Source organism: Juglans microcarpa x Juglans regia, chromosome 7S, assembly GCF_004785595.1.
Source record: "Juglans microcarpa x Juglans regia isolate MS1-56 chromosome 7S, Jm3101_v1.0, whole genome shotgun sequence".
Taxonomy (NCBI): domain Eukaryota; kingdom Viridiplantae; phylum Streptophyta; class Magnoliopsida; order Fagales; family Juglandaceae; genus Juglans; species Juglans microcarpa x Juglans regia.
Window position 1 is genome coordinate 591636 of NC_054607.1, and position 18738 is coordinate 610373.

The 18738-nt window shown below is 36.7% G+C and overlaps 1 protein-coding gene across 2 annotated transcripts; it reads left to right on the forward strand.

Moving 5' to 3' along the window:
* The first annotated feature begins 361 nt into the window (after positions 1-361).
* Positions 362-15823, forward strand: LOC121240742 (protein transport protein SEC31 homolog B). 2 transcript variants are annotated; one of them, XM_041138280.1, is made up of 22 exons: positions 362-957; positions 1846-1900; positions 2017-2139; positions 2301-2397; positions 2476-2512; positions 2641-2746; positions 2856-2913; positions 4367-4464; positions 4644-4763; positions 5779-5821; positions 6987-7108; positions 7188-7315; positions 7398-7956; positions 8158-8250; positions 9360-9545; positions 9627-9840; positions 13395-13495; positions 13639-13797; positions 14061-14186; positions 14314-14596; positions 14978-15216; positions 15326-15823. In XM_041138280.1, exons 1-22 carry the CDS (start codon positions 635-637, stop codon positions 15419-15421), a joined length of 3366 nt encoding a protein of 1121 aa, XP_040994214.1. In that variant the 5' UTR covers positions 362-634; the 3' UTR covers positions 15422-15823. The 2 variants fall into 2 exon arrangements, with proteins under 2 accessions (XP_040994214.1, XP_040994215.1); XM_041138281.1 differs by having other exon boundaries at positions 364-957; positions 13639-13794.
* The last annotated feature ends 2915 nt before the right edge of the window (positions 15824-18738 follow it).

The window sequence follows — 18738 nt, forward strand, 5'->3', positions numbered from 1 at the left end:
AGCATTTCAATTATTCAACATACTTGACCTCGTTTATTTTCATAAAACTTCTCAACTTATCTTATCTAATTAGTATAATTTTTTCAAATTTTCATACAAAATAAAATAAACAATTCAACATTTTCAAATTTTAAAATAAAAATAATATTTTATTTGATTTTTAACTTTTATCTTAACTCATTTCATTAAAACAAACTACGCTAAAAAAAAAAAAAGTAAAAAGAAAAATGAACATTGCATGACACATGTCACTCTATGATTGGATGTCGGACGATTCACATGGGTCTCCTCTCTACAACCTCCAAAACGCAAAATGAAATAACTAAGAACGACAATTGAAAATATAATCCCTAGCCAAAAATAAAAGAAAAAGAGGTGGGAGGGAGGGAGGGAGAGAGAGAGAGAAAAGACACTCCCTCACACATACATTTCTCTTCAGATCAGATCGTAAAAAATCCACGCTTCCAAAGAATCCAAACCCTAACTTCTCTAGTTTTCCCCCATTTCTTGTTTCCCAGATCCACTTTCTCAGTTCAATTCATCTCTCCCTCTCTATACAACAGATCATATATATCTTTATTTGGTAGGGATTTGAATTTTGATTGGTGGACTAGAGCTTGTGAATTTGAGGCAAATGGCGTCGATAAAGGGGGTAAGTAGATCGGCGTCCGTCGCTTTGGCGCCGGACGCGCCGTACATGGCGGCGGGGACCATGGCGGGGGCCGTGGATCTGTCGTTCAGTTCATCAGCCAGTCTCGAGATATTCAAGCTCGATTTCCAGTCCGAAGATTGGGAGCTGCCTCTTGTTGGCGAGTCGCCGAGCTCTGAGCGCTTCAACCGCCTCTCTTGGGGCAAGGCCACTGCCGGATCCGCTTCCGAGCAGTTCTCGCTCGGTCTTATTGCGGGTGGGCTCGTCGACGGAACCATTGATATCTGGAACCCCCTTGGTCTGATCCGGTAATTGACCTGGAAATATATATTGAATTGGTCTCAGGGAGTTTGTGCTTAATAGGGAAGCCGAAATTTGTATTGGACGTTCATTGTTTCACCAAAATTTAATAAATAATAATGATCCACCCAGTCAAAGTAGAGAGTATTTAGTATCGAATTGAGTTGTATTGATGGTGAATATTTGATTTTACTTGTATAGGTTGAGGGGTTTCGGCTTCCAGTGAATTGGAATGTGGGTTATTCTCCCCCTTTTGTTACCTTTTTGAAATCAAAGCAGAGTTTGCAGTTCGGAGGCAATTTTTAGTTTGGTTTCGTAGTCATCAAAATAATGCAAAATTTAATCAATTGTACGCAGTCAGATGATAGAGAATTTATAATTTTGACGTGCTCCCAAGGGTTATTTGAGTTTTTTTATTTTATTTTTTTTTAATATGGTAGTTGGCATCCGTGAATCATGCGTCTGATGTGATTAGAATTTGTTGTTAGAAATACATGTTTTCCCTGAAACCGGAACAGAATGTAATTTTTGAATTTGTGATTTGACTTGAGAAATGGTTGTGATTTAAAAATGAATGGTGATAACTTGCTGATTTGGCTCATGAGTAACAGAGAGAAGGGTTATTGGTGCTGGTGCATTTTCTTTGTTATAAAATGTTTGGAAAGGAATCATTAGGCCTTTTGTTGTGTTTTCCGGACTCTTGAGTTATTGTGTGAATCAACTACTACATAATTGTGCCATTTTAGGAGAGTTTTTGCCTTCTTTTTTTTCATAATTGCATGATTTTCTATTTCGTTCTCTTCCCGTGTACACGGGCTTTGCCTATTTCATTCATATCAATAAAATTTACCTCTTACTTATAAAAAAAAAAAATTTCTATTTCCTTCTTTTCCCAGCCCTGAAGGAAATGAAAATGCTCTTGTTGGACATCTCTCACGGCATAAAGGGCCAGTAAGTATTGTACTTATGCATTATGTTAGCCGTCTCTTCGTTGATGTTATTTCATCCTTGAACATATTTGATGATTGCAAGTCATGCTTTATTGAGCATTTTCTTTTCTATTTCAGGTGCGTGGTCTTGAATTTAATACCATCACACCAAACCTACTTGCATCTGGGGCTGATGATGGTGAAATTTGCATATGGGATTTGGCAAACCCTGCAGAACCTTCTCATTTTCCACCCCTAAGGGTATGTAGTTTAGTTGTTTATGCCCAGTTTATCCATTTTGGACGATTTAAAATTCGAATTCAACCCAACTCTCTCTCTCTCTCTCCCTCTCCCCTTATATTTTAGTCATGGCGAATTAACTTTACCCAGTCACGTAATAATGTTCTGAGAACTTTCTGCAGGGTGGCAGCTCAACTGCACAAGGAGAGATTTCGTGCTTATCTTGGAATAGCAAGGTTCAACATGTATTGGCATCCACTTCATATAATGGGACAACTGGTGAGGAAGGAAAATGTTATTCAAATTATTTGTTTTCTATTTCACATTGTCTGTGATGTATTTTTTTTTTTTATCTAGTGGTTTGGGACCTAAAGAAGCAAAAGCCAGTAATAAGGTAATCTTTTTGCTATTAATGTGAAGTTTTCTGTGTGCTTGCGCTCGCTTTTTTTTAAGTGCTGCAGTCTCATATGATTCCTGGGGCAATCTTTCTGAACATCTCACATAGCCTCTTTCAACTTGCAGCTTTTCGGACCCCGTTAGAAGGAGGTGCTCTGTTTTGCAGTGGAATCCTGATTTTGCTACTCATCTTGTTGTTGCATCGGATGAAGATAATTCACCTTCTGTTAGGGTATTGATTTTGTGACTGATGGTGCTTTTTGTGGTTTTTTTTTTCAGGTTATGTTTTTGGAAAAATAAGTGTTCTGGTCTCTAATTTATTGTAATGTTTGTCTAAGCAGCTGTGGGATGTGCGGAACGTAATGTCACCTCTTAAAGAGTTCACGGGACATACTAAAGGTAATGACACTGATAGGATTTTATTTTAGCTTTTGCATTGCTTTTAAAATTTTTGAATTTATCATGCAAGTAGTAGACTATGAGTGAATGAACTTTCCTATATAAGGCCTGCTGTCTTAGACATTTTGTTTAGGTTATCCAATATGTTGTGGTTCCTCTCCCTCATTCCTGTGATATTGAATCTTTTAGAGTGGACTGGTTTTAGTTACAATCGGTGTAGCTGTGTCATTTTATACCACTTGGTAACATCTGACTATATTAATATTTTTTCAAGTCTACCATTGGATGGCATATCCTCCATGTGCTTGTCTTGCATTTGAAATTTCATATCATTCATTGTCATTTACTAAAGACTAAAAAAACTGCTCGCTTAATGTACTTTTAAATTATAAAAAGACTATAACTCTGTGCAATGTAGTTCTTAATGCTCAATTTTTATGTTATTGTTCTTGGGCTATGCCTAATTACGTGGTTTAATAAATTTCTTATCATTTTTTTTTTTTTATGTTATTTTCCAAGTATGATGTGCTTCTAGAGGTCATATATCTAAAGGCTGGTTTGCAATGGTATTGATATTTTGAGAATTTATTAAGTGTTGCAATATGTGAGAGCTATTAAGTAGTGTAATATTTAAAAGGGTTACATCAGGTATAATGTGAAACTAATGTGCATATTTATACATGCACACATATTATATCTCAATGAGTAGGGTGGCTATGTAAGCAGGGTCAATTGCAAACTTGTCAAAGAAATTGACTCGACATGATTATCGAAGTTGTCCAAGCCAGAGTCTGATCCTTATGATTGATATAGTTTGATTGTGAAATTTGCACCCTAATTTGACTTTAAAGTGCCGTTTGGATAGTGAGTTGAGATGAGATGAGATGAGTTGAGATGAAAGTTGAAAGTTGAATAAAATATTGTTAGAATATTATTTTTTAATATTATTATTATTTTGAGAATTGAGAAAGTTGAATTGTTTATTATATTTTGTTTGAGAATTTGGAAAAGTTGAAATGATGCGATGGGATGAGATAAGATGAAATACTTTCATTATCCAAATAGAGCTTAAATAGCATTAAAAAAATTTTCCACTACCGGAAGTTTAAATGTTTACTGATTGTTGCTTTATTATATATGTAAATGGATGCCATATACTTTTTTTGATTGGCACCAGGTGTCCGGGAACAGCGTCTTGACTATTCCCGGGGATGCCACATACTACATTGTAATACCTTTTGTTTCGTAATTTCTTACTTGTATGAAGGCTCAAACTCATATATGTGTTTCTTGTTGCCACTGAGTGTGAAGTAGTTTTACTTTCAACGATACAATAATAGTTTTAGCTAAGCTGTTCCCGTTCTTTCCAACATCCAAATGTATCATAATCGTTTTTGTTTTGCCATGCTTGCTTTTGATATTTTGTGCCTTTTTGGCATATGTATTACACCAGGTGTAATTGCGATGGCTTGGTGTCCCATTGACAGTTCCTATTTGATTACTTGTGCCAAAGATAGTCGGACTATTTGCTGGGACACTGTTTCTGGTGAGGTATGAAGTTTGCCTTCTTACCATGACCTCATATTTTTTAAATTGATTTTAATAAATCTCCTCCTATTATGATTTTTATCCTGGATTGTGGTTTCAGTGGAGAATACTTTGCACCATGTTGATGCTTTGTTTTAGTTTTGACTTAGATTGTCACTTATGAAAAAAAGCTTTTGACTCAGATTGTCTGTGAATTGCCTGCTGGAAACAACTGGAATTTCGATGTACACTGGTATCCAAAGATACCCGGGGTCATATCGGCATCTTCATTCGATGGAAAAGTCGGCTTTTACAACGTTGAGGTATCTACCTATTTTATTCTCATGGATTTGAGTGAAAGGTTTTGCTTTATTTGAGTCTCGTTACAACCGATGACAAATTGGGTACAATTACAACGGAAGCAAGTGGAGAAAGTGATGAACATTTTTTTTTTATAAGTAAATAAGTATTTTTATTGAATAGAATGAAACTAGGCAATGCCCAAGTACATAGGAAGTATACAAAGTGAGACACCTAATTACATTCTAGTGAGCTGAAAAGAATATAGAGACTCATGGACATTCCTACCCTTCAATACAATAGCAGAAAACCACTGTAAAAGAGAAAATATAAAAAAATTCCTGATTTCCCCCACTGCACGTTCCTTGTTGTTAAAACACCTATCATTCTTTTTCGATCATAGACACCACATTAAGCACAAAGGTATCATTCACCACATTGTTGCCAGTTGAGTGCTATTATGCCTCCCGTTCCAGCACGCTAGCAGTTCCACCACACTCTTAGGCATGACCCAACTCAGCCCGGCTCTATTAAGGATACCATCCCATAACTCCCCAGCCACCTCACAATATAAAAGCAAATGATTTATCGATTCTCCATTTTTTTATCCATGTTATATGCCCTTTTAATCTAAGCGGGCTTTGGCATGTGGAGCAAAGTTTCTATGGAAACTTGGTCTTGAAACTACCAAGGCTGCGTTTGGATGTTAAATTGAGTTGAGTTGAGTTGAGTTGAGATGATAAAATTTGTTAGAATATATATTTTTTAATATTATTATTATTTTGAGATTTGAAAAAGTTGAATTGTTTATTATATTTTTGTGTTGGAATTTGAAAAAGTTGTAATGATGAGTTGAGAGGAGTTGAGGATTCAAACGTACCCTAAAGATTACCAAGACGGTTTTGTGATATTATTAATGTTTTCTTTTATTGGTTTCTCTACTCTAGTAGAACTGGTTGACTCATTTGTTAAATGGCTTACCTCTGAGTCGTCTTTTGTTTCCATCTTTATTAATGGGTTTTACTCATCCTTTTCCAGGGTTGCAGTCGGTATGGTGTTGGAGAGAATGTGTTTGGTGCAGGTAATGCATGTTTTGCGGATTGGGTGTCATGAACTATAGTATCAGATTTCACATAGTTTTTTTTTTGATAAGTTCAGATTTCACATAGTGGTTGATAGTGTACTGGTTCTAGAGCTTATGTGCACTAACTGTTGGCCACCTCCTTAAAAATACCCCTCCCCGCCCGGGGAAGGGGGGGGGGGGGGACATAGAATGTTTTCCCTGATATGTTTTTTTTTTTGATAAGTAAAAATAATAAAGATTTTAATGTTTTCCCTGATATGTTAGACCGGTTAGTTATTAAATGGTTCAGATCAGAGGAAGTAGGCTTTGTCTTGGATTTCTGTCTTCAACTCATCTATCAATCCTTTCTCAAAATTTTAGGATTGTGTTGACAAGTAGGAATATGACATATGTATTGATCGTTAAGCCATTTTTGGTGTATTAGGAAGGTTCTAGATAAAGTAAGTATACACACAGTATCAATGCATACGTAGGTGTTGGCCTTTGTTCTAAATGGAACTTCCGGGCCCATTAAGGGAGTTATTTTACCAATAAAAAAAAAAAAGGAATGATATTCTTGAACTTACATTGTTGGAGTGCTTTGAGGTAACATACACTTGAACAGGTATATTTATTTATTTTGTTCAAATAGTTTCTTGTTAGAACATTTATTCAGTTCAATCTAATACGTTCATTTTATCTGAATTTTTGAACTTTCTATTTTAGGTTTTATTTTCAGTTCCTTTAATCAGTTTGTTTAAGCAAGTTTTGTCATTTTTAAATAGGATTAGGTTTAAAAATAATCAAGAAAAAGAAACAAAGGTATCATCAAAGTAATTTTAAATTACATTACACATAATTAGAGAAAGGAGATCAAGGAAATCTTGGAAGCTAAAACTAGAGAGACTTGGGTGGGCTGCCACAACGTTTGACTTTTAATGGGTAATTTCCGTAGATCATTAGTTGGTTAGTAGTGATTTCATGTAGGGAAGAAAAAAAATTATGCATCCTAAGAAGGGATTTGTGGACTGATGCAGCAAATAAGAACTGATATGTATCTCCAGCAACCCCCCATTCCAAAGAATATAAAAAATCCTCTGCTGCTAATTTCTTGTAACTCATTCTAGTGCCTGGGAAATTCAATGTCCTAGGAGCTCTTTTTACATCAGTCTCTTCCGTGCAGGTCCTCTGAGGGCTCCAAAATGGTATAAACGTCCTGTTGGGGCATCTTTTGGCTTTGGTGGCAAGCTTGTGTGGTTTTGCCCTAGGTCCTCTCCTGCAGGTGTTCCAGCTGGTGGTTCAGAGGTATCTCTATTGATCAGTACCTCTTTGTTTTGTTAGGAATTAGGATTTTTTTTTTTTCATATTTTCCCTCTTTGTACAGGTTTATGTGCACAACTTAGTTACTGAAGACAGTTTGGTTGGTCGATCATCTGAATTTGAAGCTGCAATACAAAATGGCGAAAGGTCTTCGTTGAGGGTACTGTGTGATAAGAAGTCACAAGAGTCTGAGTATGTTACCTGTACTGGGGAATGGATTATTTTTATTATTTTCTTTTTCTGCAATAAGAAACCTTATGAGTTTATTTAATAGAGTGGAGGATGACCGAGAAACTTGGAGCTTCTTGAAGGTTATGTTTGAAGATGATGGGACAGCTAGGACAAAGCTGCTTGCCCACCTTGGTTTCAGTGTACCTACTGATGAAAAAGAGAGTGACCAAGATACTCTCTCCCAGGAAGTAAATGCAGTTGGACTTGAGGATGTTGTGGCGGAGAAGGTTGGATTTGGGGATGATAAAGAAGCCACCATTTTCCCTACTGATAATGGGGAAGACTTCTTTAACAATATCCCTAGCCCCAAGGCTGATACACCTTTGTCAACCTCTCATGATAATTTTGCTATACCGGATGCTGCGGATGGTTTGGAACAATTGCAACAAGAACCAGATGGAGTTGGGGAGAGTGTCGACCCTACATTTAATGATGGTGTCCAACGTGCTTTAATTGTTGGAGATTACAAGGGGGCAGTTGCACAGTGCATATCTGCAAATAAAATGGCTGATGCTTTAGTTATTGCCCACGTTGGCGGTCCATCTTTGTGGGAGAGCACTCGTGATCAATACTTTAGGACGAGCCATTCACCTTACCTAAAGGTAGTTCGAATATTCATCTTGAAGAGCCTTTTTTTTTCCTTTGATAAGTTAAGAATATCTTGAAGAGCTTCATATTTAACTTAATGAACATATCGCTCCTTGTAAAGGGATCGGAGATACATATACCATTCCATCTCGTCAATCTTTTATTTGTTATGGATTTTGGAGGACTCTCATGGCATGCTTCATTTTCACTTTCAGGTTGTTTCTGCTATGGTGAAGAATGATCTCTTGAGCATTGTTAATACTAGACCCCTGAAGTTCTGGAAAGAAACCCTTGCTCTTCTCTGTAGTGTAAGTTTCATAACTCTTAATAAATAAAATGTTTTGTATTGTGATATGTCAACACATTCTTACAGGAGGTGCATTTGAATGAATTTTTTTATTACTATACAGAAAAAATTACATTGCTGAGCTTTTGCCCCATCATTATCATCATTGTTTTGGAGTTTTAGGACTTGATTGGACACTTAGGGGTGGTTTGGATAGTGAGTTGAGATGAGATGAAAGTTAAATTGAATAAATATTGTTAGAATATTATTTTTGTTTTGGGACTTGAAAAAGTTGAATTGTTTATTGTATTTTGTTTGGAAGTTTGGGAAAGTTGTAATAATTAGATGAGATGAGTTGAGATGATTTTTGTATCCAAACAAGGCCATAGAATATCTCAGAATATCTGTGAATAGTAATGAAATGATTTGAGTTAAAATGTTTTATTGGATTTTGAGAAAGGAGAGATAAAAAGTTAAATAAAAATATTATAAAGTTAAAAAAATTGTTTGAATATAATTTTTGTTTTGAAATTTGAAAAAGTTGTATTGTTTTTTGTGTTTTGTTTTGAAGTTTGTAAAGTTGTAATGATTAGGTAATAATTAGATGAAAAGTTGAAGATTTGAAATTGAAAAGTGTCTTGTGCTCTAGTGATGTTTGGGAAGGAAATATATGAGAATATATGAGAATACTTGAGAATACCTTGTTACACAAAAAAGGCCTTAATGTGCATTATTCACCTGCAGTTTTTCTTATTTTCATGTTCACGATTGCAGATATTATATATCCACTCTTTTATCCACCCCATGGACTTGACTCCGCCTATTTTCTAACCCCAACAAAATTATAATTTACCAATCAAAACAAATAAATAAATAAATATAGAGATACATCCTTGCATGACTGACCTCACTTCCCCAATAGCTGCATTTAGTTTCATGAATATCTGGAATGTGTTTTCTTTGGCATTTTTTGGACTAACTTATTTGTTTCATTTCTCTGAAATTATGGCTATTACTTAGTTGTAATTATATGAAATAGTTTCAAGTGGAAGTAATATTTTTATTGATCAAGAAATTATTGCATCAAGTACAATCAATTTTTGCTTTTAATTAATCATCTTCAGTTAACAGTTTGCACAGAGAGAGGAATGGACTGTGCTCTGTGACACACTTGCTTCTAAACTCTTGAATGCTGGTAACACGTTGGCCGCTACTCTTTGTTATATTTGTGCTGGAAATATTGATAAAACTGTGGAAATCTGGTCGAGGAGTCTTCAAACTGAGCATGAAGGGAAATCCTACGTCGATCTTCTTCAGGTTAATTTCATTAGTTTGAGAGGTTCAGTTATGCATGTATTGCGAGAAAGCTTATTTTTCCTTTTTCCATTATTTTATTAGGAATTGATGGAAAAGACGATTGTCCTTGCGTTGGCAACCGGGCAAAAACGATTCAGTGCATCTTTGTGTAAGCTTGTTGAGAAATATGCTGAAATCTTAGCAAGCCAAGGGCTTTTAACAACAGCCATGGAGTACCTTAAACTTTTGGGCTCTGATGAATTGTCACCAGAGCTTGTGATCTTAAGAGATCGCATTGCATTGTCTACGGTACCTGGTATGAGCTTTTATTAATATCTTTGATGTAGTGTTTGAACCCCCTTGGTTGCTGGACGAAATTCTCTCATTTTTTTTTTACTTATTTTTGGCATATGTTATTTTTCATTTAAATTTGTAAAACACTCTCCTATTCTTCCTTTTGTTATACTGCTGTTTTGCCTGAAGTTATATGTATAAATTTGTCATTTTCAATATGATCATATTTGTTTCTGGACTAATTCATATAACAAGGTTGTAGCAATTGGTATTTTTCCAATGACGTTACTGATGAAGTCATTTGTAGCTTGAGTTCTGTTGTATATAGCAAGGATGTTCATTTCGTTCTTACTATCTTCTTTTGTTGAATGACAAATTTTCATAGTTATATGTTCTAGAGTATTTTGATTTTCTAAATCATGAGCTTATCCATGAGTTTATAATGTGGCATTTGGATGTTCTTCAATAATTTGTTTGTTGGTGACAACACTGTAAATTTTTAGGGATTGGCTGGTGGAGTAATGCCCTAGTCTAGTTTCTATTTTGGTGGTTTTTATGGGCTAGGAATGGGATACTTTCTTTTATGTAACCAATGGCCCAGGTTACCTTCTGATGGAACCAAAAATAAGAAAGCAAAATTCAGCTTACAATTTAATCATTACTCAACCAAAGTTTTATATACCAATCATCTATCTGTTTTTAACCTACAATGTTAAATATTTCAGAATCTGGTACAGGAGAGCAGTGCAGACCTACCTTTATCTAGGGGGGGCCACAATTTTTTGAAAAATCAAAATATACCCTAGTTTTTAATCATAATTTTATAAATATAGAAATGGCCCCCCTAAAAAAATTTATAATCCCCATATGCTCTGCAAAATTTTATAAAATTCCAATATACTTAGAAATGTCTCCAATTTTTTTCCTATAGTCCCAGAATTTTGTATAATTTCTATACACTATTTATTTTCAAGAGTGTGGTCTCACCAAAATTAAATCAAAACTAAGTTTAGGAGAAATAATATACTTATTAATATGGATCCAAAAGTTTTTTGTTATACAATATTAGGCTTCTTAATATGGAATACAAAGTAAAAATACAAGAAAATCATTTAAGGTTGGTGATTTATATGGAAAATAGTTGAGAGGTTTTATCCTCTAGACTTCATTGAGCAAGAAAAAACTTATTTAATGTCTCTATTATAGTATTATATGCTTCATGTGACACGAAAATATCTAGAGTTTATATGAAACTTAATAAACTAGCTTACATAATAGAATGAAAGATGACATTATAAAAGATCACTTTATAGTTTCTATGAAGCAAATAAATTCTAAATATTTCATTACAAAAATAATAATGGATGAACATTATTTCATGAAACATTATTGTAAAAAATTTGAAGCATATATTAAGACGTATTTTTAGAATTTTATTTGTACGTGTATGTTGCAAATTATCGAGATCTAATTTTTTATATATGTATATAGTTATGTTTTTATGATTGTTGAATCTCAATGTGTAACACTAGAAAATTTGGCCCCCCCTTAGAGAAAATGTTGGTTCCGCCACTGCAGAAGAGTAACATCAATAAGTAAGCAATTGAGTTTTGGCCACCCCCACCCCCAAGATTAGCTTTCTATACTTGAGTTGTTATAATTGAGAGTAGTTTTCATTGATGGTGCCTCGGTCAAAGGTGCCTCGTACGCTTCGGTGTTGAGGTCACTGGAGGGTAGTCCGGCCGAGAATAGCTTCCTGGCAGAAGGAAAGGGTAAGGCATTTGTAGGAGACAAAGGCTGTCAGGTGACATTGGGAGAAGTGGAGGGGGTCTTGTGGGCTGTCAAAGCTCAATTGATGGGAATTATGGAGTATGTGAGAGATCTCATGATTAAAGTGGATAAGGGGCTGGATCTAGTCATGGGTTTGGGTGGTGGGTCGAAAATAGACGAGGGGAGGGGGGAGAAGGGGGGGGGGGGTAGATCCTACTGGTTTGAAGGACTCGAGTGCGCCAACAAAGGGCGTTTCGACGCCGTCACAAATAGGGTCGTTGGATGCCGGCATCACTGTTCACGCCGATGTCACTCAAGACATTAGTAGCTTGTCATCTGACGGCCCTCAAATCACCAGTTGCAAATGGGGTTGGTACTTTTTTTTCAGGGTTCACTTTCAGTTGAAGATGGGGGTCCTTCTAGGGTTGAGTACTTTGGAAGAAACAAACGAGCCTTTTTAAGAAGATGAAAATGGGATAACAGAAGGTAGTGCTTCCCCTACCTGTTCTATGTCTCCTAAGGGAGCAATAGGGTTTGACAAAGTGGCACATAAAGGATCGTCGGGGGGGTGGATCACATACAAGCAATGTCCTCATCGATGAAGGGGAGGAACCTTTAATGGTGATAGCAACAATGGATAGCAACCATATAGCTGTTGAGTAGGTTTGAGATTTGAATGTAGGATATGGCTGGGAGGAAATTATGAGTTTGTCATTGGTGCCTTGTGAGGAGGAATGTCTAAGGTCGGGAGTGCAGTTGGGTACTATGTCTGGGGATAATGTTGTTTTCTTGGTTTCTCTTCCTCCGATAAACGATGTAGCGGGTTTACCATCAGATTGAGTTCTGCGTAAGGTTAACGAGATTTAGCATATCGTGGGGCTTTCACATGGAGGATGTGAAGGCCAATTTAAAGCACTACTCACTGCGATTGAGGCGAGCTACTCGGTTGAAACCAAATCAAATTTTAAGAAAAGCAGGGAGTTAAAGTGTCTTTCTTGGACAATCAACTACGACGCTAAGGGTGGTAGCTCAAGTCGAGGGAAGACTAGATGGAGGGCATTATGAAGACATTCTCATAGAGGGAGTTTCGGGTGGAGTATTAGTCTTAAGGGAAATAAGGGGTTGGGGTTGGGGAGGTGGTATTCCAATTCGGGTTTGGTGTATTTTGGGTAGTTTTTCACGGGCTTTTTGGGTCATTTGGAGCTCTCTAGTATGGGCTAGATGTTTTCTTGTATACATCTAGTGTACTTGGTTACTCCTATTGATATATATAATATTTTTACTTATAAAAAAAAAGTTTTCACTCATGGTAATAATTGCCCACAAGTCACATGCACGAAGTAAGATAAGGGGAATTAAACCCAAGATTTCTGGTTTCTTTGCCATTGCCAGTCGACTGGTGCGGGTTTGACCAATGTGGCTCCCTTGAGGGACAAAATTGCTTCAAGGCGCAGGGTGCATTTTGAATTGCCATCTTCAATTAGCCTTGTATAAAAATATCTGGAAAGAGTAATGATACACTTACAACTATTTTACAGCCCATGTTACAATCAACCAATGCAAATTAGCAATTGTGCCACTTCTTTAAAAATGAATTTTAATTTTACAAAGCTACCCTCCTTTCTTATAGAGTTGTAAAATAGTTAGAAAAGAGTGGTAAGTTAATCATTTTCCATATTGAATAATCAGATGGTTAACTTCTCTCTTGATTAAGCTATTTTTTGTGGAGCCTACCCTCTCATATTGTCTTCTCTTTTGCCTCCATATTTAGTTTCAATTTATGAATTTCTTTTACATTTGTTGCAGAGAAAGAAGCTGTTGAAAACTCTCAAACACTAAGTGCAGCAGTATATGGTGCTGATCAATCCAATTTTGGCTTGGTTGATGCCTCTCAATCTTATTATCAGGTGCTCTATTCGTGAATCTCTGTGTGTGTGTGTGTGTGTGTGAGGGAGAGAGAGAGGTTTCAAATGCTGTTTAATTGCCAACTTTGTTTTGCTACTTTGAGGGTATTCTTATGTCTGTTTTTCCAATGATGATTGCTGCTTAGGAAACAGCAACATCACATACGCAACCAAGTGTTCCTAGCAGTCAATATGGTGGGAATTATCAACATCCTTCTGGTGCTCCTTATGGAGGGGGATATGGTGCTCCTGGCTCATATCAGCAACCAAATTTATTCCTTCCATCCCAGACACCGTCTCAGGTAGTTTGTGTTATGGCTTCAGGCTTCATCAAGTACTTCTAGCATATTTTCATTTTGTTTCTATTTATATTCACACCCTTATGGCGGGATGTAGTTCATATATAAATCTTCTGAATTGACCTTGATCCCTCTATTGCCTGTGTCATAGTATGTAAAGTTTATTGTTTTATGTCATTTAAGAAACTTCTAGCATTCAGCATGTTAATTTTGTTGACTCTAAATAGTCATATTATGTGAGTTTTATGACCTTTTTTCCTTCCCACCAGCCAAATTTTCCAGCACCTCCTGTCGCCACTCAACCTGTCGCTAGGCCCTTTATTCCTGCAACTCCTCCTGCACTGAAAAATGCAGAGCAATATCAGCAGCCCACATTGGGTTCTCAGTTGTATCCTGTATGCAGATATACTTTTGTTCTCTCTCTCTCTCTCTCTCTCTCTCTCTCTCTCTCTCTATATATATATATATATATATATGTACACACACATATACATATCTTAAAATTTTTTCCCTGTGTTTCAGGGAACCACTAACCCTGGTTATCAACCTATTCCACCTGGGATTGGTCCGGCTGCACCTGTTACATCACATCCGGGCTCAGTTCCTGGCCATAAAATGCCACAGATGGTAGCCCCCTCCCCTCCCCCAAAGGGATTTATGCCAGTTAATTCGGGGCTTGTTCAAAGACCTGGGATGGGGTCACTACAACCACCCAGTCCTACTCAGGCAGCATTGGCACAACCAACTGTTACACCTGCTGCTCCACCACCTACTGTACAGACAGTTGATACTTCAAACGTTCCAGGTAGTTTGTTATATATGATATTTCACTTAATTCAATGAGGCCTCCCTAGACCTGAAGATCCCCTGGCTCTCAATGATTCCATGATTCTTTGAATTTCACATTAGTTTAGTTTCACATTTGGCTTACTCCAAACTCATCAAATGAAAATATACGAAGAACAGTGGGGATTGCCCTCGGTTAAAATACAAGGAAGCAAACAAGTATCTTGTAACTCTTGAATGGCAAAGTCCTTTCATGCCTCCTGAAAGTTGTTTTATTTTTCTTCAATTTTGGATTCATTTAGTGTGCTGATGTTAATTTCATATAGGTTTTTAAGCTATGTGCATTCTTATTCACCCATTTCATGCTAACTTTGTGGTTGTTATTACTTAATTCCCCCAGTCCACCAGAAACCTGTCATTGCAACATTGACAAGACTTTTCAATGAGACATCAGAAGCGCTGGGTGGTTCACGCGCAAATCCAGCCAAGAAGCGTGAAATAGAAGACAATTCCAGGAAATTAGGTGCCTTGTTTGCAAAACTCAACAGCGGGGACATATCCAAAAATGCTGCTGATAAGCTTGTTCAGCTCTGCCAGGCTTTGGACAATGGAGATTTCAGTACTGCTCTTCAAATCCAGGTACAGCTATATCTGATTCATTAACTTATAAAAAAAGAAAAAGGAAAAAAATAAAAAACCTTGTCATAGCAAGTTCTAATTGTTTTTCTTTTGTTTCGTCCTGGTTCAGGTACTTCTTACAACTAGCGAGTGGGACGAGTGCAACTTCTGGCTAGCTACACTAAAGCGAATGATCAAGACTAGGCAGAACGTGAGATTGAGCTGAAGAAATAATTGGATAGGTAACATTTTGCATTGAGTGGGTTAAATCTGCTTGGGCGATAATCCTTTCTTCAATGTACACAAGAATGGCTTCTTTAGAGTGCTATTTTTGGATGCTGTTAGTGGAGATAGTTCTCAGGACATTGATAGAATGGTGCCGATTGTTTTTTATTTAATACTGGTAGTAGTTGGAAATAGTTTTTCTTTTCTTCTTTTTGAATTCTAAAAATTCATAGATGCTTTACCTTTCCTTTTTCAATGTTTTCGGTCTCAGTGAGCTGGTACAAGCTGTTTTCTGTTGTCACCTAGTGTCCTTATTTTGGCCACAAAAAATTGTACCACCTTTGTGATGTTATTATTAATAGAAACGCACAGTTTTGAATAATAATATAACATGTTTCGTTGAGATCAGTGGCATTTGAATGTAATTATTACGTTTATTATTATTATTATTATCTGTTCTTTAATATCAAGGTGTCGTCTAACAAGGCCTTTTTTTTTTCTTGTTTTCTGCCTCTTCTGTGGTGAGGTATTCTGCAATGAAGCATTATCCGTACTAAAACCTGCCCCCCTTGTGTATTGAACCTAAAATCTCTTACCGGGAAGGGGGAGAGATGTTGCCCGGACTACATTTGTCATATCCAAGTTGATTTTGAATTGAGAAAAGACAATCAGCGTCATAAATCTTTGAGGCTCTTTATTTTAGACCCCTGACAGTTCCTTCAAAATGAGAGTTAGAGTTGACCTAAATAATTAGTTAATCAAGGTATCCATTTTTTGAGATTTTTTATCAATCAGAATTCAGACCCTTTAGAGATTCCTATACTCACTTCAATCTCTCTTTTAATGTAACTTGAAGTCGATTGAAATCTGTAATATCTCGAAGTTTAAGAAGTTATTGATTCTAGAAATTTTCTCATTCCCTTGAACGGTGAACAGATCAAATTCTTCTGTGACACAAAACCCATACATCAAGGGATAAAAGCCGAATTAGTGGAGTTGATTTCCCTAGACATCGCAAGGAATCTAAATCCTTGGTGGAAAGGGGCATTCCATTTTAAACGATGGCTTTTGACCCAAGATGAAAATTGTAAATGGTTAATTTCTCTTCAAAAAATGCTGTCTTCAATGGATTTTAGAAAGATAAACTCATTTTTCTCTAGAAAACTCAAATATCTTTTGAGTGTTTTCGCTGCTCACCCTCCTCTCCATTCCCTTTCCGATACCGTTTTGTGTTTATGCTTTGGCTTTCAAGGACCCATGGTAGTGTTTTTATTCTCTCCTCTCCACCGATTCGGTTTTGGTCAGATCTACCGCACTTCTGGCGACCAACAGTCGACACGCGCCCCATCACGCAATCTTACAGTTGCCGATCTATTGGGACGATGCAGAACCGCGGTGAAAATCCTGAAAAGTGACTCATGCGTAGCTTGCTTCCAGGCATGGCCTTCACAACGGCTACATGTGTCACACCAGCAGATCCTCCACCTCAAGATCTTTCAGATCTGCCCCACCTCACCTGTCAACCATCGGCGCGTGGTCTTCACGCGCCACCACAAGTGCGCAGGAAGACAGATGCTCCGCCGCAGATTAGTTCATCTGATACCGTGCTTTCTACTATGTTATCGCTTTCCCTAACCAATGATCTTGAAAAAGAGAATATGGATCTCTCCAAGAAATATCACAAGACAAAAAACTGCAGTGCATCCACAGCTTCCACCGCCTTCAACAGTAGTTAGCCATGCGAATTGTTAAAAATCGTCTTTTAAGGCGGCCCATGCGAACTGTTAAAAACTGTCTCTTAAGACGACGTCCTCTTTGTAGAGCATGGGTAGAGACCAAGAAATTGGTCCCAAAACCTTTTTTTTTTTTTTTTCTTTTTTCCATCTACATTTGCACTGTGGTTATTATCCTTGGGCTTTTGTTGGGAAACCCCACTCCCTCCACGTATATAATCTTTTCCTTATCTGAATGAAAACTTGCTTGCTTAGGTAAAAAAAATGGTTAATTTCTCTTCACCTAATCTCAATCACCACATATGATGAGGACTCGGAGAGAGAAAAAGAAAACTAACATTAACCTTACCTTACCCACTAGCCAGTAACTAACTAATGACTCAGACAGCAAGGAATCCGACCCATCTAAGATAATTGTTATATAAAGAAAGAAATAATGATACGTTAATCTCCTTAGATCTTAGTTATCTGTTCATGTTAAGTCAATGATTACATGGGAATGCTTGGGTCTCACCAATTATAGTATAACAACACGAGATTAAAATGGGTAGCATAGACACGAGGGAACTCTCACTGTTTCCAATCGTAAGATCTGTATGGAGTTAAAATATATATATATATATATAAAAGAAAAAGAAAAAGAAAGAAGGAAATCAATGATCAGATTAAAAACCCGAGTAAAGAAAAAAAAATAGTGCAATGATTTAGCCGACAGAGCGCATCAATAAATAAAATCTAAGATTTATGCCTTTAATGATGACAGTTGAATAGAAAAGAAAGGGAGGAAACTCTCATGTCAAACATCGGTTGCCAACCTCAACAGTATGATGCCAACAGAGTTTTCACGGTTCACTCGATCTTCTAATGGATTAGTCTACTCATTCAAACCGAAAATAATACTACAAATGATAAGGAAACAAAATCCAAAGATGAATTGCACCAGACATAAACAGTCCATATAATAAGCAGCCGATTCCTTGATCTTATGTTACTTCAATGGTTCTAACATATATGAGTGCTACGGTAGGATACATTGACAGTGCTGGATTGTAAAGGGGGAAATGACAAATCTACTGTGTGGTGGTTAATTACAGCAACTTGAAAACTTTGTTGAAAAGCAAGATTTCAGTTTGATGCATTAGGATTATAATTTTGAATGAGTTACATGCATATCAAGAAGACGAGACTATTCGAGTGGATGCCTAAACAGATGATAAAAGAATACTGGCTTCAAAAGGCTATTAGGAATCGATTAGAGAAACAATGCCCTTAATCTTTTCATCATTGTCGATTGTACATTTATCATCCCAGCAGATTTGTTGGAAATATCCTTCTCATATTTTAAAGGGCATAATAGCATGGACCAACACAATTTCTTTTAGGCGCTCCACCAACATCATGCTTATCTGTTGTGTATGAGATGAACTCTGCCCAGCATCATCAGGTGCTAGAAAAGTGAAAACTTATTTGAAAGTATAGAGAGTTGCAATTGTTTTTTGTTTTTTTTTTTCTCTTGAAAATAATCAACAAGTCTAGAAATTAAATAATTGTCCGCAGGCTCTATATTTTGGAATTAAGCCAGACT